We start from the raw sequence: 25,923 nt of genomic DNA, 5'->3' as shown, positions 1-25,923 counted from the left end.
TAATCCCAGCACTTGGGAGGCAGAGACAGGCGGATTTCTGAGTTTGAGGCCAGCCTGGTCTACAGAGTGAATAGGCTTAGAAAAGCAAATGCGAGTTGTGAATAAACGCTAAGGGCACGAAGAAGAGAAGCGGCAGGTTTTCTCGTAATGAAGACCTTGAGAGGAAAGAGGAGCACGCACCTTGTGTAGGCCAGGCTTTGGACACAACGTCTGCTGATCAGGCAGGACAGAGAGTATGATGTTTGTTCAAGGCCCCGTTCTGAGAGCACAGCTGCCAACTTGTCCAGACTGAGTGAACTACTACCATCCTCACAGTTCAGAAGAAAGTGAGGCAGTACACAGGAAAACATGGCCCAGACCAGACGCAGACATATGGTGTGGGTGGGATTTGAACACAGTGTACTGGCTCTGTAGCCTGTGCTCTCCATCAGGGCCTTAGGTGCCCCAGAACAGGGATCTGTGACAATATAAACACAACAATGGAGGCGAAAGCCCCAGGAAAGGAACATCTATGCAGAACACCCCGACAGGAAGGAGCACCTCTTTAAACAACAGCACTTGAGGCTGGTGGCTTTTACTTACTTTGAACCAAAGTTGTTTGATGGCCATTTTTAGCCCCTGAGGAAAATTAAAGATGCCTCTCTACCTTCCGTGCCTGGCTGCACCCCCTATCACTTTATGAGATGTTTTATGTAAGTAAAGATGCAAGAAAAGCCTCAGACGAGCACTGGTGTTAGAAGCAGGTATGTTGTGATTGGAAAAGATGTTTAATGAATGGCCTGGGCCAGCTCAGCAGATGCTGACGAGGAAACATTTAATTCTGCGGACTGAAGGTCTCAGCAGCAGCAGATGAAGAAGCCCTCACTTGACAGGACAGAAGAAACAATTCACAGTAGGAATCCGGGGCTGAATTGAATTGCTGAGCCACAGAGCCTTTCTTCAAACACTGGCCGTAACTTCCAGGAGGGGCCAGAATGTTTGTGGATACTGTGTGTGGAAAAAGTAGGAGGTCACGTCTTCCTTTTCTACACTGAGGAGAAAAATCTTGCTAATGGTGACACTTGTAAGATGTGAAACAGTACACAGAGTGAGTACTTCACATGGTAAAAATAACAAAAGGTTGGAAGACTACACAACGTGGTCACCACACAGGAAAGGCTCTATCTGATCAGAACTGAGTCCTTGCTTTACTCAACAGAACTTTAGAAATAGATTTTATTTTCATCTTCCTTGTGTGAGTGTTTCCTTGTATGCATAATGGCATGCATGTCTGTGCACTATATGCATGCAGTGCCTGAGGAGACCAAAAGAGGGAGTTGGAGTTCCAGTGACTAGAGTTGCAGATGACGGTGAGCCATGTGGGTGCTGGGAATTGAACCTGGGTCCTCTGCAAGAGCAGCCAGTGCTGTTAACTACTGAGCCACCTGTCCAGCTGCCCAGACAACTTTAAAGATATGCTTCACTTCTATTAACAACAACAACAACAACTACAACAAAGCACCCACTTTTTTGACATGCAACACAAAATACGAGCTGATGCTACGATGTGAACGTTCTCTGATTGATTCTGTCACCTCTAACATGTAAGCTTAGTTGTCTAAACCACTAAGTCTAAACCACTTTGTTGCACTGGCAGACAGTGGGAAATTCAGGAAGACATTGAATACTAGTTAAATGGTAGACATGTGTGAGCTGTGACCTAGATTCTCATTAACCAGCCTGAGGAAGCACTTGTTTTGTTGCCATGGCTTTCAGTCATCTATCAGGGATTTTCTTCTCCATGGCACTGTTCATGATAAACAAAAATCTCAGGGGCAACAGTGCATCTGACAGACAAGAACAAGACAGTCTTGATGGGGAGAGTTAACTTCAGTATCTGACACACAAGAACAAGACAGTCTTGATGGGGAGAGTTAACTTCAGGTATTTGTCTTCAGATCCACCTCTCTTTAAAAGGCTGACTCTGTAGGGCCAGGGGAATGGGTCAGTGGTTAAGAGCACTTGCTGATTGTGGTGATTTGAATAAGCATGGCTTTCACAGGCTCATATATTTGAATGCTTGGTCATTATACAGTGACACTATTTGAAATGGATTAGGGGGTATGGTCTTGTTGGAGTAGGTGTGGCCTTGCTAGAGGAAGTGTGTCACTGGGGGAGGACTTTGGAGTTTCAAAAGCCTTTGCCAGGTCCAGTTCTCTTTCTGCAAATGCCTGTGAATCAGGATGCAAAGCTCTCAGTTTCTTCTTCAGCACCATGTTTGTCTGCACGCCATCATGCTCCTGCCATGATGATAATGGACCGAACCTCTGAAACTGTAAGCCAGCTCCATTACATGCTTTCTTTTATAAGAGTTGCCTTGGTCATGGTGTCTTCACAGCAACAGAACAGTGACTCAGACACTGCTCTTACAGAGGACTGGAGTTTAGTGCCCAGTACCCACACCAGGTGGCTCACAATAGACTGACTCCAGCTGCTGGGAATCTAGTGTACTCTTCCAGCCTCGACAGGCAGTCTCACACAGAGAACACACGTGTACACATGCATGCAAACATGCACAAATATAAAGATAGTAAAGAAAGAAAAGGCTCAGACACAACTAAAAATAAAGAAAAAATGGTAAAGTCAGACTCCTGTGTTTTATTTTGGCTTGAAGCTGTTTTGTTACTGTACTCTCCAATTTTATTCCGTCTTAGTGACGTAAAAATTGAGAAAAAAAATACACTACTTAGTTTTCTGGCCAGAAGAACTTGAGAAAATCCCGAGTCAATTCTGGAAAGAATGTTTTGAGTTTCTTTCCCCCTGTCTTCTTTTTCCTTCTTTGAATACCTAATAGATGTATTTAATCTGGTATAGGTAATTTTAATTTTCGGTAATAGTCCAGGCACAATGAAGGGTGAAGGTCAGTGAGTGAGAGGTGTGGCTAGGCCTCTGCTGCATACTGGAACTGCTAGGGCCGAGGAGGAAACAGAGGGTCTATAAAGACAGAGGGTGTCCTTGGCTTGTCTGCTCCTGAGTCCTTTCCACATGAGTCAAAAGTGGGCCAGGCTCACGAGTCAGGCTTCCATAGATGTGGAGTAAGAGGTATCGTGAGCAAGACGATGTGCTGGCTTTGTGAGGTCCTCCCAGTGTACAGCAGGCGAGCTATCTGAGCCCTCACAGCTTCCTAATTTGGACAATGAGGCCATGAGTACTGTGCAAGGCTGTTACGAATATCAGCAGAGATAATGAGGCAAGTTAACCTAGTACAGTGCCTTGCACATAGCGGAACCAAAGGACCGCCAGGCCCATCTTCCAATGACTCAAAGCATCTTCCCATCTTCTTTCTGACAGTGTTTAACTCAGCTGTATGAGGGTGCAGGCTTGCACGCTTGCATGCATGTGTGTCTGGTCAAGTGCACTTTAAATCTGTTCTCTTATCAACACAACTACACCTCTCTCCTCTCTGGGTACCACTAGTCCTCAGAGCTCTTTCCCCTCTAGCTGTCCACTGTGCGTGACTTCATCTGCTCAGCAGACTGAGACGGTATCTTCAGGGGTAACACTCTGACCACAGGTCCAGACTCCACCAGAGCAGACTTCTCATGACTGAAGCTGACCCCCTGCTCTGTTCCCAAATCCCTTTTCTCCCACTAAGACCCACTCTTCTGCATCCCTCCCTAAAGGAATGGACACCTGTGGCTCCTCAGGCTGCTGGTCCCTGCTCTCTCCTGCACATGCATCACATTGCCCAGTGTGATGGCTATTCTTGGTTGCCAATCTGACTGACTACATCTGGCATGAACTACAACCCAGAAATGGAAGCCACACCTGTAAGGTTTTTGTTTGTTTGGTTGCTTGGTTTGAAGTGGGTAAATCCACTTGTAGTCTGACCTTTGAGGTAGGAAGACACACACCTTTGATCTGGGTCACACTTTCTGCTAGAAGCCTATTTAAGGATATGGAAGAAGGCTGGGCAGTGGTGGCGCACGCCTTTAATCCCAGCACTTGGGAGGCAGAGGCAGGCTGATTTCTGAGTTCAAGGCCAGCCTGGTGTACAGAGTGAGTTCCAGGACAGCCAGGGCTACACAGAGTAACCCTGTTTCAAAAAACAAGCAAGCAAGCAAGCAAAGACTATGGAAGAAGGAAGCTTTTGCTCTTTGCCTGCTTGCCCAAGTTGACTCCTTCACTAGCATTAGGACCTACTTCTTTGAGATTGTGGTGTGTACTGAAAACCAGCTGAGACAGCCAGACTCATGGACTTAACAACTTCTGGATTCCTGGGCTTTCATAAGCAGCCATTGTTGGATTAGCAAGACTCCAGCCTGTCAGCCATTCTAATAAATTCCCATATATATTATTTTTGTTTCTCTAGAGAACCCAGCATTTCCCATGAGGTCTGTGTTGTCCCTTGTTGCTGATCGTTGTCTGGATCAAAGCCTCACTGGTCTTCCCCATCTCTGTGGTGCAACCTCCTATCTAGCCAACAGAGTGCCCAAGGAAACCACTCAAACTTGAAGGTTCAGCTTCATCACCTGCCCATCCAGAACCCTGCAGTGGCTTCCCCTCTCATCTGGACAAAAAAAGCCTCCTCACAGAGACTTCCCCTGGACTTCCATGTGTTTCCCCTTTCCTCCGGTGCTTGGGTCAATGTGTCCTTTGAGTCAGAAACCTCTGTTGATGTCCTCCTGATGCTATCCAAGGGGCTATCGCTTGTCCTCACTGGAATGGAAGCTAACCAAGGACCACACCTTGTTCACTGCTGTACCTTGGGCTCAGAGAGGGCTGGCATACAGTTGGCATTGAAAGTATGTTTGCCGAGTGAATGTAAGGATGAAGGAGTTGGTTTGAGGATTTTTTTTTTTTTTTGATAGCATCCCACAAGGTGCACCTGCAGGGAGGGCCCACGCACAAGTCTCTGCTTCAGTGGCTTCATGCGGCCCAACCATCTTCTGAGTTCTGTCTAATTTTCTATCTCCTTCTATCCTGTTTGTCAAAGGCCTACTACATGCCCTGCAGCTTAAGCATTGGGCATCTGACTGTCCATCCTGTTCCCATGGGTGGGCCTGTAGCTGGGGATGGTTAGGAATGTGTAGAGTGACTATTTGGGAATTTTGGTTTCTTTAATAAAAAACATAGAAATATTATAAGAATATATTTCCGCTTTAATCCCAGGTGTGGGATGTGGCTGCCTCAGACTGGCCTCAGCAGCTGACTGTGATCTGTCTCATGCTCTAGCAAAGGCGTGTTCTTGTCAGCTGCAGATAGTTTCTGCCATTTTGTGACGTTTGGAATTCTGGGGGTTTTCCAGAGAGTATATAAATGCTGGGGCCCTGACAGGCAGGGTGGGTGGGTGGTTGTGGGTCATTTATGGGAGTTGGTTGCTGTTTACTAGTGGTCATGCTTAAACAAGAAACAAGAAGAAAGAAATCAGATTCAGAGATCTCTGTTTCTCCCTGTCTGAACGTTCTCTGCTATCTGGTGATAGGGGGTAAAACCAGGGGGATGAAGGGTGGGAAAAGGAAGAACCCACAAGGTAACAAAGGCCAGCTACAAGCAAAGAAGAAATTTGACTCAAGTATCTCTCTCTCTCTCTCTCTCTCTCTCTCTCTCTCTCTCTCGCTCTCTCGCTCTCTCGCTCTCTCGCTCTCTCTCTCCCTTCCCTCTATACTTCCCTCTCTCCTATCTAGTGGTAGAGGTGAAACAGGGGAGGTAAAGAAGAGCCACAAAGTTTCAAAGGCCAAAGGCCAAAGGCCAAAGGCCAAAGGTTGGCTACAGACGTGTGTGCCCTCCGCTCCCCAGCTGCAGGTTCAGCTTTCTCTACTGTAAAGCACAGCACTCACTGGCACTAAATGTAGGATCATAGTGCCTGCTTCAATTAAGGGAACGTCAGGGAACAGACAAGATCAAATAAATCTTTGGAGATGTAACTCCAAAAGGAGGGCTGTTCCTCGCCTGCCTGTTTGCCAGTTGAGATGGAGAGCTGTAACTTCAAGAGACCGGCATCTCCTGGGTGAGATTCTTCACTTCTAACACGGTAAGCAGGGCTGTTCTGTGATGCACATTTTAGTATCGCTGCAGGCAAACTTTCTCAATATTAATAATCATGATAAACAAAGCCCTGTGCAACTCACAGAGGACGCACTGGTGACTAGGAAGGCTTGGGAAGTGGGTTCTTGGTGTTCCAGGGTGTGGCAATGACCTCATTGGAAAGGGCTGGAAAAGGCGACATGTAGGATGACAAGCTGTCTTCCCCTCAATTCTAACACAATGTCCCTTTCAGAAATACGGGGTATACAGGGGCTGATTTCCATTGAGCACAAGTCATCTCTTCGTAGTTGACTATGGAAATAAAAGCTTATAACACAAAGAGCTGATATTAAATAGCAATAAGACCGTCTTCCTTCCTTCCTTCCTTCCTTCCTTCCTTCCTTCCTTCCCTCTCTCTCTTTCTCTCTCTCTCTCCTTCCTTCCTTGGTTTCGTTTTTTCATTGGAACCAATGAGTCTAATTAGGATACAGGAGCAAGGATGACAGCTTACTTGGAGGAAGAGTGACATCACACCAGAGGCTACACACTGAGAAAAAGAATCTCTCCCTCTCCCAGGGAAGTGTGAGGCCTCATGAGCCCCTCAAACCCGTCTGAAAAAATAGTCTTAAATTTAATTTTAAAGCTTTTGACAATTCTATTTTGACTCTTTTATTAATTAGGCTATATAAACTTTGGTACTTCTGCTTTTCTTAGGAAAACTATATTTAGGACAAGGAAACCTGAAAGTTTCAGCTGGGAACATTTAAAAATACTACATTATATGGGCAAAAATCCCTTTGCCAGGCTGGACCTCACTTGCAAAAAATTAGCCAGTAACACATCTTGTAGAGTGAAAAATTATAAAGACCATTTTATAAAATATATACAGGCTTTTTCTTTACCCCTAGACCTGAGCAAAAGAATGCAAGTTCCAGAAAGAGGAACTGAATGTAAGATTTCAGGCCTTCACTGCCCCGATACATTCTGGGAAGAGTACATTATCCCTGAGTCAGAGGACACTTGCTGGATTAACATTCCTCAAGCCTCAGGGAAGAGAACCCACCAGTGGGTGGGGAAGGCCCAAAGCAGGAAGACACATTCCTGACCACAGAGAAAGATGCAAGTCATCTAGGTGGGGCTGGGAAGCTAGTAACCACGATGACAGGGCAAGTGACAGGGCACCAACTGAGAAATAGTTGAGCAAGTGACATGACAAGACCACATTTTGAGAGAAATGGGTTTGGGGGTCTTCAATCTGAAAATCCTATTTCTGACCGTATTTCTCTGTGGGCACTGCTACCTGCAGGGCTAATGGGGGGCAAAGCAACTTCCTTCACAGAAGTGGAATTTAATTTTTTTTTTTTTTTGTAAAAAATCAGTCAATCTTAGTATCTTCATGTGAGTGGATACCTTAACGCAACAAAATGTTTTATTTCAGGCTAACAACGGAAAATAGTATTTAATCTAAGGTGGCACTGTACAATCAGTTGGTGGCCGTCTGGCCACTGAGCTAAAGGTGACAACTTCAGGTAGGACCCCGCTATGTTGAAAGCAGGTTACTGAGTCAAAGGTGCCCCATCCAGAACTTTAAGACTCAGTTTGAGAAGGATAGACCATGGGTGTAAACGGAACCCTAGTTCTGTCCATCCTAACACTCTCTGGAGCATGCAGGAGCTGACAGCCAGTTCCTACACAGCTACAGGCAGAGCAGGCTGCCAACAATCTGCAGTCTCAGGCAGGTGCAGACCCTCCTTAGGAGTGCCCCCCAAATCAGGTGGGGGTCAAGCTCTGACATTGTCAATGGCTTCCTGTACAAGCCGTGGGACCTGCTAGATTCTTAAGGCAAGCAGGCAGAGTTTCTAAAGTTTTAGGCTGTCCACAGGGATATCAATGGGAGCCCACTTATGAACATTATCCTGTAAAGTAGCAAGGTAGTAATTGCACCAATCCCATCCTCTTTCTGAATCTATTATGCTAATTAGAAGGTCGCTATTTGCTAGAGAGCCAGCTAACACACTATCTACTTACTGTCACTGCTTCTCTGGTATGTCCTTTCTTATGCAACAGGACCTGAACCCTCCAGTGAAGATTTGCTCTTACAGTAGCTGGTGCTGGACTCACAGGTGACTAGTGTGCACGTGACCTTGACTGAAAAGAAGTCTGCACAATAGTATTTGACAGTAAGTTACTTCTTGTTACCAGTACTTAGCACATGGTTTCCCTGATAATGTAGGCAGTTGTTTTATTACTCCTGTCGAAAACATGTTGAATAGGTCAATGAAATGTATAGAAACAATTAAAAACAAAACAAAGCTGAATAAAATAATCTAAAAATTTTATATCAATTCAAGAATCACTCTATGTCACTGTTTTTTGTAAAGGTCAGAAATTTCAGTAAAAGTTCAGTGAGAGGACACTCCAAACCAGAGGCTTCACAATCAGCACTGGGGGGGTGGGGTGGGGTGGGGGGATGGGGGGTTTGGGAGGGATGGAGCCTTCTCCTAGTGGCTTTCTCACTGAAGGCATTTGATGGTCATTGGCACAGAAATCAGGCAGAAGATGGGCACTGGGGTGCTGGTTAGCTAAGCGAGTATCTGGCATGGTGTTACAGTAAGCAATACTTGAAGCTTAGGCCGTGAAACTTTCAAACACACTTCCTTACCTTGAATCTCATATTTGGGACACAGAACCCTGGGTTTCCCTAAGTTCTGACCACAAAAATCTAGCTATACCAAAAGTGACATTCAAATCTAGTGCAAACCCCTACAAAACTGAGAAATATACTTTGTTAAAGTATGCCCTCTCCCCTTCTAAAAAACCAAACCAAACCAAACCAAACCAAACCAAACCAAAAAACAGGTACATGACAGGCTGCCCTTACTTTTTTTTTTTTTTTTTCGAGACAGGGTTTCTCTGTGTAGCCCTGGCTATCCTGGACTCACTCTGTAGACCAGGCTGGCCTCAAACTCAGAAATCTACCTGCCTCTGCCTCCCAAGTGCTGGGATTAAAGGTGTGCGCCACCACCGTCCGGCTCTGCTCTTACTTTTCTTTAGCCTGGTGATAAAAAAATCTTCTGCGTCTCTAAATTCAGTGGCATCTCCAAGACACTGTTAAATGGAATAAGCACCACACTGTCTGCCTGTAACAGGCAGTAACTGTAACGAGCGGCAGACTACAGATGGGATGAATTTGTGGCTCTATTGCAAAGATTCTATTTCCTATCTCTGCTCTGGATTTCCATCTCTTCCTTAATAGCCTGCTGTCAGAAGGCATGGTGGCTGTAGCTGGCGGGGATGGACTGCCGATGGCGGTCCCTCCTGAAAGGTCCCCTTGACTGCGACCCATGTGAGAGGCTACAGAGAAAGCTCAGCACTCATGAGTGCTTGTGATCAAGTGTAAGCAGCAGAGCCGAGACTCCCCAGAACCCACTACATCTTCTGGCTTGTGTAGGTGCCTGTACACATGTGTATGCATACACTTACACACACACACACACACATATGTACACATAACAAAGAAAAATAAGAGATGAGCGTCAGGTTATATCTGAGCCACATAGAAATAATGGTTTTTTAAAAAAGAAGAATTAGAAATGTTAAGTGTTCTGAAACACTTAACATTGTATTAACAATGTATTCATAACTTTCCTGATAAATAATTAATACAACAATTCAAATCCACGCCAAGGTCTTATCTGTATAATACCCAGTACCAGTGTCTGTTAATTATGTGATAAATTATGTTCTCTTTTGTCATATGCAAAGTGAGCTAGTAGTTACAGACTTGCTAATCACCACAGTTGTTTAGGTACCAATGGTTAAATAAGTGCTTCAAAAAGTGATGCCCAGTTCTGTGGCAGTTAAAATAATCCCCATGTATCAAACAGAATCATAGTTAGATTTTGGGGTAAAGAGACTACCAGATCTGCAAAAGTTTTGTTATTTTGACTTCTGTCTTAAGAAAGAGATCAGACTGTTCAAGTTTTCAGTTCTAGTTGAAGTTTATTCTTCACCATCTTGAAAAGCTTCCGATTAAAGTTGAATAAAAGATCACTTTGTGATTTTATTTCTCTTAAGCATTCTTAATGTGACAGTGTAAGGATTAGAAAAAAAAAACCTTTTGTGTGTTGGAGATGCCTGAGTGGTGTGTGTTGGGGGAGGGGTAGTGTTGGCGTGCCACCGAGCACACGGGAAGGGAAGGAAGAGAGCAACCTTTGCCATCTGTCCTGACAGCTAGTCCTGGGGCTCCTGAGGGCAGGGGAGGTCTCCTGTTTCCACCTCCCACCTCACCACAGGAGTACTGGATTCCAGGTGCATGCCACATTACTCAGCTTTATATGGCTTCTGGGGACTCAAACTCAGGTCCTCAAGGGATATGGCACAGGCTTTACTGAGGCATCTTCCCAGCCCTGTGAGGTGCTTATTAACCTCTCAGACAGCAGTCACGGCTGCAACATTGAGACAGCATTCCTCTGAAGAACTTTCCCTCGGACACGAAAGAGGAAGATTTACTTTATAAAGAGGGAAACATCAGAAACAGACCTGTGGAAACTTAAAGCTGGAAGAACTTACACACCATGTGTGCTTTCTCACTGTGCGATGGCTCTCCTGGCTGCAGGTTGTGGTCCAGCTCTTGCTGAGAGACAGACCTGTAGCTCAGCACAGGAAGCAGGGATCAGGCTTGGGATCAGGCTTGGTTCTCCCCACTCTCTCCTGAATCCTAAGAGCTTCCTCTTTTAGCTTCCAGGTATTACCTTCTTACCACTGCTAAGAAGGGGCTGCAGGCTCATAATGTAGTGTGGACAGCATGAGGAGGGGCTGCCTTGATTTGCCTTTCTATACAAGTGTCTATAAAGGACATTTATAAGCCATTGAAAACAAAACAATTTAAATTTTAAACGGAGCACATTCAGTTCAGGAATGCTTTTACAAGTAAGAAGAAAACTGGGACTAGTGATTACTAACTGTCAATAGCTGACCTGGTTTGAAATGATATTCTTTTATTTTGCTATTCAAATTGCAAACTGATTAAGCCAAATAAAGACTTAAGGACCTCAAATACCCTGAACCATTCTCTTCTTAGGTGTAGCTAGAAAAGTTTTCTACATATATTGAAACTCTAAAAAAGCCAGGTGGTTTAAATCCCTGAGAGAAAAAGATAAATCAAAGGAAAATGCCAACTCCAGAGGATATGTGGGATCTAATCTCTTTCTTGATGAAATCTATTGACTGAGCCGTCCTAACTGAGCTGCTCTTCAATCTCCCCTATGTAAAACGCCTTCTCATTATTACACTGATATCACCATCAAACTGGAGAGTAGCCAGCCAAGGTAAGAGCTCCTGGCTTCTATGGCAACCCACAGCAAGGCTGCGTCTTGAAATTGCCTCCCACCCCAGTTGGAGCTGGAGGAGCACAGCAAACAAGCCCTGTAGGATTGTTTCAGATGAAGCCCAGTGATAGCTCTGCACCTCCTGCAGGCTTCCCTCCTTAGTGAACGAACTCCAGGGAACAGCATCACGTCAGGCTTCCAGATGGATTATGTGAGGCCATAGCTCAATGTCATTTCCAATAGGAAGCCTCATAATTAAAGGTCAAATAGTCACTTCATCTGCAATCAATCAATAGAAAAAGTACTAATACAGAGAACTAATCAATCAATGGCAAACGCGCTAATAAAAGCAATGAATCAAATACAGCATGTGTGTAGATGTGAGCACATGGGGGAGACCAAGACAGGGCAAGGCGAGAACAATAAAATAAACCAAAGGTGAAGGAACACACGCACGGAGGGGACCAAAGAGGCACTCATGTCACGTGGGTACCATGTGGCCTGCCGGGCTATCCTTAACTATGAACCAGGTAGAATCATAAACTGTAACTTCTAAGTTTCCCTTAATAATTTTTACTTGAGGTGTGTGTGTATGTAAAAATCACTGGAAATATTCTGACAGCATTTGACACAAGAAAAGATATATTTCTAAAGTGCTAAGAAGCTATATTATAATTTGTTGTATTTCATCTTTGCGTCTAAAAACAAAAAAATATTTCTGGGTGATGTTATATGAAATTTCCTTTCACTTTCTGGAATGTGATTTTTTTCCCACACTGAATGTGATGTTCTTCCAAAACAAAAAAGTTGTGTCTGCACAATGACTGGCCCGCACCACAGGTCACTGCAAAGACACATTCTCTGCCACCCCTAGGACATCAGGACACCAGAAGGCCTGTGAACATGAACAGAGCAAACTAATTGGGTTTTCCAAGTCTACTCTAGTAGTCATCCCTGGAGCCCCTGGTATATGTGGGTGGAAATAAGGGTGCTTTGTCTGTGATAACGAGAAGCAATGGGGTACACCGAGGAGACCAGAGAAAGCTGACTTGGAGCAAGGACTGGCAGAATCCACGAACTGGAAGCAAAAGTCTCTCACCTTAGACCTCGGGAGTCTGAGGCCAGGCCAGGTATTTAGGGCTTTTAGTTCTCATAGCGCTTAAGCCCGTCAGAGTATAGAACAGCTAAGGATTCGCACTGTGTGGTCAGTGGTTACCACAGTGTCTGACCGTCACTACATGGTTATGAGCTGCCGAAACATCTTACTATCACTGAACCCTGTCTTGAAAAACCAAAAAGAAAAAAACAACACGATCTCCCTCCGTGTGCTTCCTACACAAGGTTCAACTAGCTATGTGTGCTCAGAAGAGGGTCAGAGAGGACAGATATCATCAGACACTTTGGTTTTTCACTACATAGCAAGTCCCAAGACGGCTCAGGGTTAATCGCCCACTGCAGACAGGCCAGGATGCACACAAGATAGGGACACAAACATGTGCTCTAGGAAGAGGCCTCATCTGAGCCCCTCTGACCTCCTGACCTTTGGATACATCTCTTGGTTTGTATAAGCCTGGCATGCCCTATGTGGCATCTATAACAATGAGGCAGAGAAGCTTTCTTTAAGCTAGTCAAAGAAATCTATGACAGGGTCATGTGACTGGAACCCCAGCATAACACATTTAAACTAACAACATTACTGTTCCCCATTCTCTCAAGTGAATCACATTCCAAATGCACAGGAATTTTTAGTTTGAGTTTTTATGCAATACCCCAACAACTCACGGAGTTCACAAATGAGGGCATTTTCCAAAAGAGTTCCTGATTACTTTGTGAGTTTTAGTGATGGAGAACACGGGCTCTAGATGTCCCTTAGGTCATCAGGATAATGCATTAAGTTGGATAAGCCTTCACAGACATTACACTCTTCGTCTTAATCTTGTCCTTTAAATAAATATGACTTCCCTTTTATTACTGCCAGTCCAATTGAGTCACTACGGCTAAAGCATATTCGTAGAAAACAATGTAATATTAAAAAATGAATTTCAAACTAACATCAATCACTGAACCACAGCAGTAGAATTCACTATCGTCATCTTGATATGAGCACCCAGGAAAAAAAAAAAGGCAATATTTTTCAGGTGCTACTCCAGAGCCATCTAAGAAAGGCTTTGCCAATTGTGTTTTCAGAAACAGGCCTCTGGGACCCCAACTAACTTAGGCTGACATTCTGCACTGATCATTTTTCACAAAATGGAAACATGATTGCATATTAAGCTCAATCCTGTATTATTATTAGTTAGGCCCTCAGAAATTGGTTTGATCAAATAATGAACTCCGGAACAATGACTCCCTGCCCTTGGCTGTTGTTCTTGGTCTAAATGAATGAGCAGTCCTGACCAGTTAACTTGAGAAGTTTCTGAATTTCACAATTATTTAGGGTGGTATGTAGTTTTTAACTTGGTGAGTCACTTACCCAAGGTGAGGGACTTGTGTGTAGAGCAGAAGATGATAGCCACCGTGTCTGCTGGTGTGAACCCCGAGTTATTCCTGGAGGGAGATGAGGAGGAGTTTTACAAATACTTGTGAAAAGCCAAGCATATCTTCTATCAAGTGTGCCATGCCAGTCAGCACCCTGCTGGTCAGCCCTAGTGAGAGAGGCTACTGTGGGTCACAGGCATAGCCCTGTCTGGATTTCTACTTAGAGAATCAAAGTTCCTATGCCCAGTTATAAAGGTTTAGAAAATCATGAGTCAGAATCAGGAAACTAATAATGATGATAATTAATAACAACAATAAAATATTCCCTCTGTCTTAGAAACTCCTTCTCAATTCCTATGGATGGTATAATTCCTGTAGCGCACCAAAAAATGTTTCAGCGCACCAAAAAAATGTTTCAGAAGTCAACTACGTACAGATGAAGTGAGCTTGTCCCCAAATCCTATGTCCGCCCAATATTTAACGATTTCTAATGGAGGAGTCTACATTCCCCTTAGTAACCTCATCTACCCATTTGTAACTTTTGGTGGGAGGAAAATCTTAATCCCTATGTAGAAAAATCCCTAAGTAGATCCTGCATCCTGTTCTGAATACTCCCTGGAGGGAAAATGTTAGAGGCTTCCCTTAACACAGGAAGAGCAAGAGAATATGTAAATGGTCTCCTCTGGGGCTGGAAGGTTTGCGTGCTCAAGTGTCTGCAGCCTCTGCAGCACTCCCTCTAGTCTCAGCATCTGTAGGAGCCTCAGACCCAGAACTGTGTCTCCCTGGGCTGAGGCTCCCACAGATGAATAGCACTGGAGTGCAACAGGCTGCCCTCTTGTCTCACATTACACTTGTAAGTCTGTGCTGTGATTTTCCTCTTCTTTAAACATCACGTTGCATAACTGACATTTTTGTCCTTTCATTCCTGTGGTGAGCCCAACAGGGAGGGAAGTATCAGGCAAACACCTGAGCTACCACTGAATAGGAGTGTTAGTTGTTTTAAGATGTCTGACCACAGCTCAGAACAGACCACTCCAGACCACACGGTTCCAAGGGGGAGGAGGTTTATTCAGGAGATAGGGCAAAGGTGGGGAGAAGAAGGTGGAAGGATAAGAGAGAAGAGAAGTAGAGGCCAGCCATGACCACGTGGAGAGAGAGGAAGGGGGGAGGGGACAGAGAGGCAAGAGGGTAAGAGAGAGGGTAAGACAGTAAAAGATTAAGAGAGTAAGAGATTATGAGAGTGAGGAGGGGGCAAGCAGCCCCTTTTATAGTGGATCAGGCCTACCTGGCGGTTGCCAGAAAACTGTGGGGAGGAGCATACCTGGCTGTTACCAGGTAACTGTGGAGGCGGAGTTTAGACAGAATACTAACAAGGAGTGAAGATAAATACTGCATATAAAAGAGGGGTCGGATGTGAGGGAAGGGAGAGGGGGAGAGGGGGAGAGGAGGAGATGGGCCATGGAAGAGAAGACTATCCTGTCCCTGGAGTGGGTGGGCTATTATCAATGAACCACACAGACCCTCCCAGGAGGTTAGGGGCGGTAAACCCATAGTCCGAGACTGGAGCCATATGCACAGTTGGAAAAGAGCAGATTCTGCCTGTTGACTCATTTTCAGGAATGCTGGCTTGTGCCCAGGTGTGGACTTAGATGAGGCAAGCAGAAACACTAGAGCAATATGATCAGACTTGTTCTTAAGAAGTAGCCACGCAAACAGAACAAGCTGAGACTGAAGATGGAGAGGGTGGCCATAGCGGGGAGCTAGAAGGGCCGCTGGAAGAGCAGGCCATGGCCACATGGAGTCTGAGTGACCAGAATGTCCGCTGCTATTCTCCAAGGAGTGCTCCTTCCCCAGAGCTGTGGAGCATGGACTGTGGGGATGAGCACATCTGATGTCAAACCCACAGGATGACATCATTCGCCTCTGTGAGATAAATGCAAATGTGTGTGAGAATTTACACGTGGAAGTGCTGGTGGCATCTTTATTATCAGAACTGTCACTTGTAGAGAGGAAGAAGTTATGGGACATTGGAAGCTCTGAGCTCTAGATGGAGAGGCACACTGAGTCATGAATGGAACAGGGAAGAGGTAGTCACTGGGGGGAGTCAAGGAGCTGACGCTATATGAGGTGAGTTGTTACAAGGGACCATGGGTGGGGGAGGAGGAAAGAAGAGAGAGGGTGGAGAGAGATATGAATATGAAAAAAACTGGTAAATCTAGGCCTCCCAACAGTCTCAAGAGAACCAGACAAAGGGGTAAACAGAGTTTCTTAGGGTTTTTTGTTTGTTTGTTTTTTGAGCCTGAAGCAAAGTAGAAAAACAAGGTGAGTGAAAAAATATAGAAGATGCAGGAGCGACCCATGCCAGGGCAGGCATCCACTCACCACAGATGTTCAGGTAATGAGGCAAGGTGGCAGACTGAAGAGGCTTCCCTCCAGGAGGGATGGACACTTGAAACTGCAGGACTTGAGCTGTGTGAAAGCTCCCACAGACACACCTGGTGTCAACTAAATGCAAAGGCCTTATTTTGCCCCTCCCCACCCTGTCCTCAGAGCACTTCCAGCGGGGTCCAGAAGGCTCCTGCTTGACCTGGAGCTCACCCCCTCTCCCTTCCTGTGTGGCTCATGGGACATTTAGGGTTGCTGCTTTGTTCTTCTCTAGTAAAGAGACTAAAGCTAGGCTGGGCTCCATAGCAGGAGGGAGGACAGGGCCTTAGGATAGAACCTGAGGCTTGTGCTTACACGGTTCTCTGACTCTAGCTATCCAGTGTCAGGCTCCACAGTGTGGATTTGAAACCAAGCACCCACAGCAAACGCCCCGGTAGTCCGCCACTCAGGAGTCAGTGAGCACAGCACCGAGCATCACTGAGCACATTTCACGCACTTAGCACCCAGTGTGTCTTCTCAGGACAGCATAGAAGGAGGTGGCATTTCTGTCCTGCTTCTTCTGAAGAGGGGCCAGAAGTCCAGCACACCCAAAGTCACAAAATAGGAAGTAGCCTGCCCCAAATTCTGGGGCCAATTTATCTTCTCAGAAAACCAAAACCGAAAACTACTTTAGGATCTAATGAACGGGAGCGAGCAGTTTCCGGTCCGTAACCCACCCTTGTCCACACTGTAGAGGGTGGCATCAAGACATAAGAGCAAGCCAGCGTCCCGCTCACTGTACTGAATCACCGAGGACCTGCGCTTCTCTCCAGCGGCGAGCATCTGTGTGTAAACCCCAACACTTGTGTTCCTTCTCATTTTCTAACCCCGCCATACCTCTCTTTAATATTGATTTTCTTTTTATCCCGCTTTTATCATTTCTTTTGATCACTTTGTCTCCCCCCGAGGTGCTTCTTCCCTTTCCTTCCCAACTGGTTTCTTAAGAATTCTCTCTAACAAAGCTTTCAATCAGCCGTTTCCACGTAATATTTATTTTGTCTTCCTCTGTACCCACAGAGGAAGGCATGTCAGGTTTCTCCAGCAGAAACACAGAATGTGGGGCAGAAGAGGCCCGCAGAGGGAGGTCTGACGTGCTGCAGGGACCGGCCCTGTAAGGCACCCTTTGTTAGCCTTCTGTCTGGCTTTTTAACAAGACCCCAGCACCTGACTGGTAAAGCTGTGTGGCATTAGACAAGCTACCCAGAACTGTGGGGTGTGGCACTCACTTCCAAATGCACACAGCTGTGGAACTAATACTAAACCCATCTCCCTCCTCCCTGCAGCTGCTCCTCTCGGGACTGTGGTGAGAGGCCGGCAGGAACACACAGACTTCCTTCTTACTGCGTTCAGTTGTTCCAGTGACTACTAAAGTATCCTTCACACAGTTTAAACATTATTGCTCTCTTTTCCTAGAGCTTTTCAATATCAAAACAAAACAAAATTAACAGAACCAGGACAGTCTTCCAAAGCTGCAGAAGTTTTGTGAACTCGCCGTGTATGACTGACCTGCGGCTGATGGGTCAAGTCTCATTTCCTAGCAACTGTGGCAGAGAAAGGAGACCTGGACTGTGGCACAGTCAGAAGAGCCAACTCCCTCTTGCTAGTGCTAGTTTTCAATGTAATATGCTATCTCGATGACATAAATGTCCTAGTGTGCCTTACGTTTACTGAGTACCTACTTTGTGCTGGGTCTGCATGGCGAGGGTTTTGTGAACTCTCCGTGCTCCGAGAGACACATTATCTCTACTTATTCCCCCAGCCCCCATAAGAAAAAGCAGCAGAAATTACAAGCCTATTGAGCAGGCCTGAAACCCAAGTCCATTGGAGTCGGGTGTTCTGATTTTGGACCCTAGTGCTACTCTGCAAACAGACAAATGGGAATGCAGGGTAGTCACTTGGCAGCAGTTTTAAGTGCTCTTTGGCATGGTGACATTCCAGACCCTAAGTAATCCTAATTAGAGAGGCAAGGGGTGGCAAGAAAGCTCAATTTTCCAACTAGGTGTCTCTTGGCTTTTTACCAAATGCATATCTTCAGCATGGAGTTGCATGTGGCAGGAACAAGGGAAGGATTTGAACATGGACATGGGTTCCCTTTCAGGCCCAAATTGATTCTAGATTAACTGAGCTGGTATGGAAAAATAAACATGGAGTCAAGGGTAGGGAGAAGAAAGGAGAAAGAGATAAGGAAATTGGGGGGCAGCGCGACTGGGGGATGGAGAAAGAGATGGGGGACAGGCAGATTTCATGAATTACAAGTAGGAAAGAAGCAAGTCGGATAAGAAAAGAAAAGAGACCCCACAGAGACAGCGGACCTTGGTTACAGGCCCTGGGACCTGTGACAAGTGTTGTGTGAGTGTCTGTGTGAACTTCAGGAGCTCAGCTACGCATTCTTTACAAATACTCTAGGTGAAATAAGTATTATGAATTATAAGTTTTATTTTTATTATTTTAAATTATTTGTACGTGTGTGTCTGTGTGTGCTATGAACACACTGATAGAGGTTCCAGGAGGCCAGAAGAGGGCATCAGATGCCCTGGAATGGGAGTTACCACCTCTAACAGGTTTTGTGAGCCACTCCAGTCCTCTTCAGGAGTGGCAAACATAGTTGCCGAGCCATCTCTCTAGCCCCAATATCATGAATTTTAAAAGTAACTGAAATACATTTTAAAACAATTATGAATGGCAAAGCATTCTGCAAATATGAAATAAAAAAGGTGTCAATTCTAGGTGTACTACTTGGAAAGATAATCTGACTTTTAGGCAAGTTCCTAAATTAAACTGTAAACTTGGGTCCTCCTCTGTCAAACAGCATCAAGATGTAACAGTATAATCAGGTCGTGGTCCATTTGCACAAAGTATCATATGTGCAGTTCTTTGGACAGAGGCTGGTATAGGGCAGGTATCATTCCTTATAAAGTCATATCCTGAGGAACTATGAGATCTCTCAGTAAGAAACAGCAAGAAGGCCATTTCCTAAATTTTATTCTGTTGAAAACTGCCCACTTTTTAAGAGACTACTTTTGGGTCATAGGATCATTACCCTGGAGCATGGGCGCATAGGACAGCCATTCTATAGTATGGTTTGCTAAAGAATGTGTATGTCTAACAGTGGGTTAGGGAAAAGTTCAAGTCCCAACTGAATATGGTAGAGAAGCAGGATTTCAAGACCAGGACTCTAGTGAAAGATCAGTTCTGCACCCTAATAACTGAGGATTTTATTAGTCACAATGCCCCTCTTCCTGTATTCCCATTCCTACCCTCTATGCTTTTTAATGATTGGTTTTAATTGTGAACTTGGCACAGTCCAAAGTAATGGAGAAATGGAGCCTCACTGAGGACTGTCTAGAGCAGGCTGACCTAGGATATGTCTGTGGGGGCTGTCTTGAGTATGTTAATTGAGGTGGGCAGATTTGCCCACTGTGGGTGGCACTATGCTCTTGGCAGGAGATTCTGGTTGTGAGTAGAGAAAGCTGCCTCAGCACTAGCATTATGCATTAACGCACTGCTCTCTGCCCTTGACTGTGGGTGTCATGTGACTTCCTGCAGTGCTGGACCAGAACCCGGGACCCTGAGCCACATGAGCCCCTTCTCACTTGGGTTGCTCTGGCCGAGGCATTTATCCCAGCAACAGGAAATGAAACTAGGAGAGCTTTCAAGGAAATGCTCAGTCCCTAAGGGGATATTTACAAATATAAGTCATCTGACAAGATGGCTAACTTTAAAACTACCTTGCCACAGGAATGGCACACACACACTTTTCTCTATGACTTAATTTCTCTAAAATTTACTCTTACTTCATACATCATAATCTCAAATTTAGAAAAATGTTTCAAATTATAGCAATCATTTTTTTTTAATTGACTCTGAACAATCAGCTAAACCAAAATCTCCACAAGCCAAGAACCTAGTATAAGGCCCCAATCTAGCCTCTCACAAACTTGGTGAAATGTCAAGACCTCCATCTTGTGAGAACTCACTGTGAACACCTGCAGCCCCTGGCCTGGAACCTGATCAGTGCACCTCTCTCACAACCAGTGCCTGTCTGGGTCTTCCTCTGCCGCTGTCCACCACATCCTGCTTTGTATGTGTGCTAACATATGTATCACTCCTGCTTCTCAGACGAGAGCCATTCTTGATGACTGTCTCTCCCAAGAAACCAACTCCACCACTCTGGCAGTGCCGTCTGACCAGAGAGAGCTTGGCTGAGCGCATCCCTCAGAGATCACATATTTACTCTGTAAAGTCATGCGGGACTAAAATCGCCTCCTTTTTTGAGACATGCATTCTGACATCTTTCTCAATTCCCAGGCATTCAATTACATTCCAATATGTATTGAATGAATTCCACCAGTGGAAGAAGTGGCATTTAGCGTAGGCCTTTAAGAACAGGAAAGATGATAGCCGGGAGGTGGTGGCGCACGCCTTTAATCCCAGCACTTGGGAGGCAGAGGCAGGCAGATTTCTGAGTTTGAGGCCAGCCTGGTCTACAGAGTGAGTTCCAGGACAGCCAGGGCTACACAGAGAAACACTGTCTCGAAAAACCAAATAAATAAATAAATAAATAAATAAATAAATAAATAAATAAATAACAGGAAAGATGAGCTAGGCATGATGGCACATGTTTGCAACCTTAGCATCTGGGAAGCTGAGACTGGAAAACTGCCATGAGTCTAAGGCTACTATGGGCTACATAGGGAAACTTTTTAAAACACACACACACACACACACACACACACACACACAAAGCGTGCACACAGCAGGAAAGATGGACTAGCACATGGACACCAGGCTGCGCATGGGGAGGGCCGCAGTGACAGAAATGAGAGAGCATGAGGTTCTAGGAACAACAGATTTTAAGCTCGGCATCGGCAGAATGGAAGTACGTGGTTTCTCACAACGGCAAACGGACTCACAGGACGAGCTTCATTTTGCTCTCCCACCCTTATGTTTAAACAGTCTATCTTTTATTTATTTATTTTTTTTAACTAAGCTTTGGAGATACTAGAACAACTCTGTGGTCACCAGGACCCAAATCACTGGGAGCTGTAAGAACCTGATAGTAGCACCTGCCTTTAATCCCAGTACTTGGTTGACAGAGGCAGGTGGCTCTCTGTGAGTTTGAAGCCAGCCTGGTCTACAGAGTGACTTGCAGGAAAGCCAGGGCTACACAGAGAAACCTTGTCTCAAAAACAAACCAACCAGACCAAACCCCCACCCCATTCCTAAAGCCAAAACCCAAACCCAAACCAACCAACCAACCAAAAACAAACAAACAAAAACCAAACAACCACCAACCCCCCCCAACCAACCAACCAAAGAAAACGAACAAACCCCACCACCCAACCAATCAACCAAAACACATAAACAAATATATCAAAAAAAAAGTTGAGGCCGAGACTAGAAATGTAGTTACCATAGCATCTGGAACCTGAATAAGAGACTCAGAATAGACGAACAGACAGACAGACAGACAGACAGACACACACACACACACACACCACATGGGGGGGCGGGGGGGGAGAGAGAGAGAGAGAGGTGCTCAGGGAAGACCTCGTGAGAGATATGGAAAGACTGTAAGAGCTGCAGAGTGCTGCAGACATTGTCTTTTGGTCATAAAATGGAAGCTATGGTTGCCTGCATTAAGATGAAGCTAATAAGATGGTCCACCATGGCAAACCCTAGTGCTGATTGGACTCAGTGGATTACACAAACCCAAAAGGAGAGCGTGGAAGGGGAGGACATGATCAAGATACATTGCTTATGTGTATGAATTCATTAAAAATATATAAGATAGTCTCTTTAAACATAAGGTTGAAGAGGAAGTTTCAGGGAAAAAGACTAAGTGCATTTTAAATATCTTGCTAAGGCGATGGGGACAACAGGTACACGGTAAGGAAAATGGTCGCGCTGGGACCTAGGAGAAAGCCTAGACAGAAGGTCTCAGCTTAGAAGTGTCAGCAGAAAGCTCCCAGTGAGGCCAGGAGGCTGTGCAAGCTCGTGAGGGCGGTCCCATGTCTGCAGTTTGAAAGGGCAGCACAGAGAAAGTGGTCAGCGAGAGTGGGCAATGCAGGACAGCTTAGCCGTCCAGCAGCCAGAGAGAGAAGCTAACGGGAGACACCAAACCACTTACCTTGTGGAGAAGATGAAAGTCAGAAGCATGAAGCTCAGCTGAACAGAGACGACTGAGGAAAAGACAGAAGGCAGTGGGTGAGTGGACACAGGAACCATGGGGGGCTCCTGCAGCCTGCTGAGCTCGACCTAACCCCTGTATGGAATTAAACACAACTCAGCCGACATACACTGCCAAAAGAGGGCAGGACTTAAGCTGTTCTCACAAACAGACAATGGCGTCAGAATCGGGAAGATCTAGAACTCTTTCTGACTGTCTTAGATTTAATGATCTCATTTGTTCATTTAAAAGGCCTGGCTCACGCCAGGAGCTGAAGAGCACAAACGTGAACACAGCACACACCTTGAAACAACTCGCCTCAATGACAAAAGAAGATTATTTGGTATTATGGTATTAATCAAAGTCATGCTTGGAATTACAGGATGACTAGAATACAAAGTTGTGGTTTAAGCTTTCGTAGTTACTGACATTTTTAGTCTGCTGCTCCTGAAGAGCAAAGAACCATTTCTTTATAAAACTGGGTTAGAAACTATGATGAAAACTGCACATATCATCCAATGCAGCTGAATTATTATAAATATACGATAACATCATAGGTCACAAGTCCTTTTGAAATCATGAGAAATCAGAGACTGAGGGCTGGAGAGACGGCTCAGCAGTTAGGAGCACTGGCTGCTCTTCCAGAGGACACAAGTTCAATTCCCAGCAACCACATGGTGGCTTACAACCATCTGTAATGGAATCTGATGCCCTCTTCTGGTGTGTGTAAATACAGTGACAGTGTACTCATATAAAACAAATAAATCAGTCTTAAAAAGAAAAAGAGAAACCAGACTGAGTTTAAATAAATTTGGTGACTTATTGAATTACAACACAGATTGGGTTGAATGTAATACATATTAGTTTCTCCTATTAACACTACTGTAGATCAGAGAGTGGAGCATGAAACATAAAAACAGATTAAGATTCAAATGTCGGGCTGATGTCTTTCTAAAGAACATATAGATAAAGTCAAGTCAGTTAGTAAACACAGTATCAGCTAAGCAGGCTGACAGCCAGGACGTCCTGCCTTGTGACTTACTTATGAACAGTATGAGGACGAGGCTGAATTTGTCCAGGTCGATGCTTGGGTTGGAGAAGGTGTCACAGAAGGTGGTGTAGATGATCATGAGAAGCACACTGCTGCTGACCACACCGAATGGCGGCTTCTTCCTCTCCAGCCAGTCCTTGATGTATCTTCGGACAATCTGAAACACAGAGATCAACAGGTCGCCTCTTCGCTGGCTGAGATGCAGGAAATGGGCATCCCAAAGTGATTCTGACAGCGCAAAGACAGAACGGGAAGAGAATAATTTGGATGATGGCCACAGTGGATTTCAAAGCTTCCCTGCCTTTCCATCCTTCTTCTGGGGAATTCAGTATTTGTGGTGCAACTTCCACTGGGTGTCCATAATGAGAGTGAATTTTCAAGTACATTCAAATCTGTCCTTAATCATGCCAAATGCTCTTTGCTAGCTGTCATGGAGACATGCCCATTAAGCCTCCCCCAAGTTTATGTCCTCTGCTGTCGTAATGGATGTGTGTAATTATCACAGTCCCCTTTGCCTCAACAGACAATTCCAAGTGCGACTTTGGGAATCTTAAAAATCTGACATCTTCAAGAATTTCAAGACAGTAGATAATCGAAAGTGATCCATGGAACATATTAATATTTAAAACACTAGCAATGCACCAGAAGTTTTTAATTAAATTATAACTCATGCTTGAAAAGCAAAAGTGCATGTGTTGTGGGAGTTTAAATAATTCACATATGAATATCTAGAGTTTTTTTGTGAATCCAAAGACAAATGCCATTTGTACGCTTTTAGAATTCTAAGGTTAATACTTAAAAATGAATAAACCTGTCCTAACTTTTCTACAAAAGGACTTGTGAAATAAAAGTTACAGTGTAGCACCTTCTGATTTTAAGACCAAATCAGCTATTTAAAATCAGGACAGCCTGATACTGGAGATCCCATTGCTTGAGCATGCCGCTGAACTCCAAGGATCCTTTCAGTTTTGAAGGAAGTGGTAAAACGTCATTACAAGGGTGATAGTGGAGACATTTTATGTTTTGATTCACTCACTGTCCTGCATAATTGAATGTGAAATTTCACAATAGGCCGAGTTACCAGGGATCCTTAAGTAGTAATGAGGCCAGGGAACCCTGTGAGGTGAGGGGTTCTACTGGCCACCACCCTGACATCAGAAAGGCTTACTTTGCAATGGAGCACAACCTTAAGATGATTAGGAACAAAATAGGTCTAAGTTGTCTGTCCTAGCCAGGGTTGTGTTTTTTGTAGTTTCCAGGATCAAATTCACTCTGAATATGGCAAATGAAAATTCAAGAAATAAACAATTTACAAATTGGGAATAAATTTCATAATAGCTTAATGCAATTATATGTTATGGTTGTAGTTAATCTTTTACTGGGCTAACTTATAAATTAAACCTCATTATATGTATGTGTGTGTGTATTTCTGTGTGCTCAGTTCCATCTATGACTTCAGGCTTTCCCCAGAGGTTGTCCCCACTGGTGGTAACAAGGGACACTGTACTCTCTCAGTCAGACCTCTTGGAGAGTGACCTTGGCTCAAGGAATGAGTAAACTGCCTGTCCCCTAGGTAAGAGTCTCTGTAGAAAGCTGATCACTTGGTATTGTGTACCAAGAATGAAGGGAGCGAGTATTACAGACTGACCGACAATGGTTAGGAACCTTTAAAAAGCAGATCTTACATCACAGTAATAACTGGCTTACTAACATATTGATGGAAAGGAGAGTTCTCAAACTGTTTTATTTTATTTATTGGTGTTCACTCTTAGAGTTGAAAATGTTCTGTGTAGAGACCAGGGCAGGTCTGTCACCTGGGCTCAGGGACTGGTGCATGGAACAGGAATTCTATAACAGTGTGCCATGGGTGATACGAAGACCCTTGCTCAAACATGACACGGAAGGCTACTAAGGGACTTCGTTTAGGTCATTTCATAAAATATTATATCACAAGTGTAGTCTTCCAAGTTTTAATACTCCAGCTGCTTTAAAACTAAACAGAAATTAATGACATCTATAACACTGACTCCTTTTTTTTCCTTTAGTTTTTGAGACAGGGTTTCTCTGTAGCCCTGGCTGTCCTGGAACTACCTCTCTCTGTAGGCCAGGCTGACTTTTAACTCACAGAAATCCACCTGCCTCTGCCTCCTGAGTGCTGGGAGTGCAGGTGTGCATCACTGCCACCAGATGGAACATTCACTCTTACTTTAGTACAGAATATACATCTAATATACTCTACTACAGAATACTTAAAAACATATGATCCCAATTCCCAAAGTAAGCATGTCCACCTCTCTCCACACCATGGCCCAGCCTGAGAAGATTAATAAATAAAAACGAAGGTGGGGGGGCGTGGAAGCCAAAGCCACATTAAAGCCAAGGCAAATCTCCAACCATCAATCAACATTATGAGCAGTAATCGGATTCAGTTAACCTGACAGTCTCTTCAAACCTTCACTACAAGG

The 25,923-nt window shown here is 44.7% G+C and overlaps 1 protein-coding gene across 5 annotated transcripts in view; it reads right to left on the bottom strand.

The window, feature by feature from the left end:
• Slc10a7 (solute carrier family 10 member 7) overlaps positions 1 to 25,923 on the bottom strand; it is a 210,231-nt gene that overhangs the window by 12,973 nt on the left and 171,335 nt on the right. For all 5 annotated transcript variants that reach the window (XM_076915436.1, XM_034522873.2, XM_034522871.2 and 2 more), the window contains 3 exons: positions 23,450 to 23,615; positions 22,369 to 22,420; positions 13,810 to 13,883 (listed from right to left, as the gene is read on the bottom strand). In XM_076915436.1, coding sequence (XP_076771551.1) covers positions 13,810 to 13,883; positions 22,369 to 22,420; positions 23,450 to 23,615 — 292 coding nt within the window. Of the gene's footprint in view, positions 1 to 13,809; positions 13,884 to 22,368; positions 22,421 to 23,449; positions 23,616 to 25,923 lie in introns of those variants that run through there.

Source organism: Arvicanthis niloticus, chromosome 18, assembly GCF_011762505.2.
Source record: "Arvicanthis niloticus isolate mArvNil1 chromosome 18, mArvNil1.pat.X, whole genome shotgun sequence".
Lineage (NCBI taxonomy): Eukaryota > Metazoa > Chordata > Mammalia > Rodentia > Muridae > Arvicanthis > Arvicanthis niloticus.
This window is presented reverse-complemented; position numbering and strand designations above follow the sequence as displayed.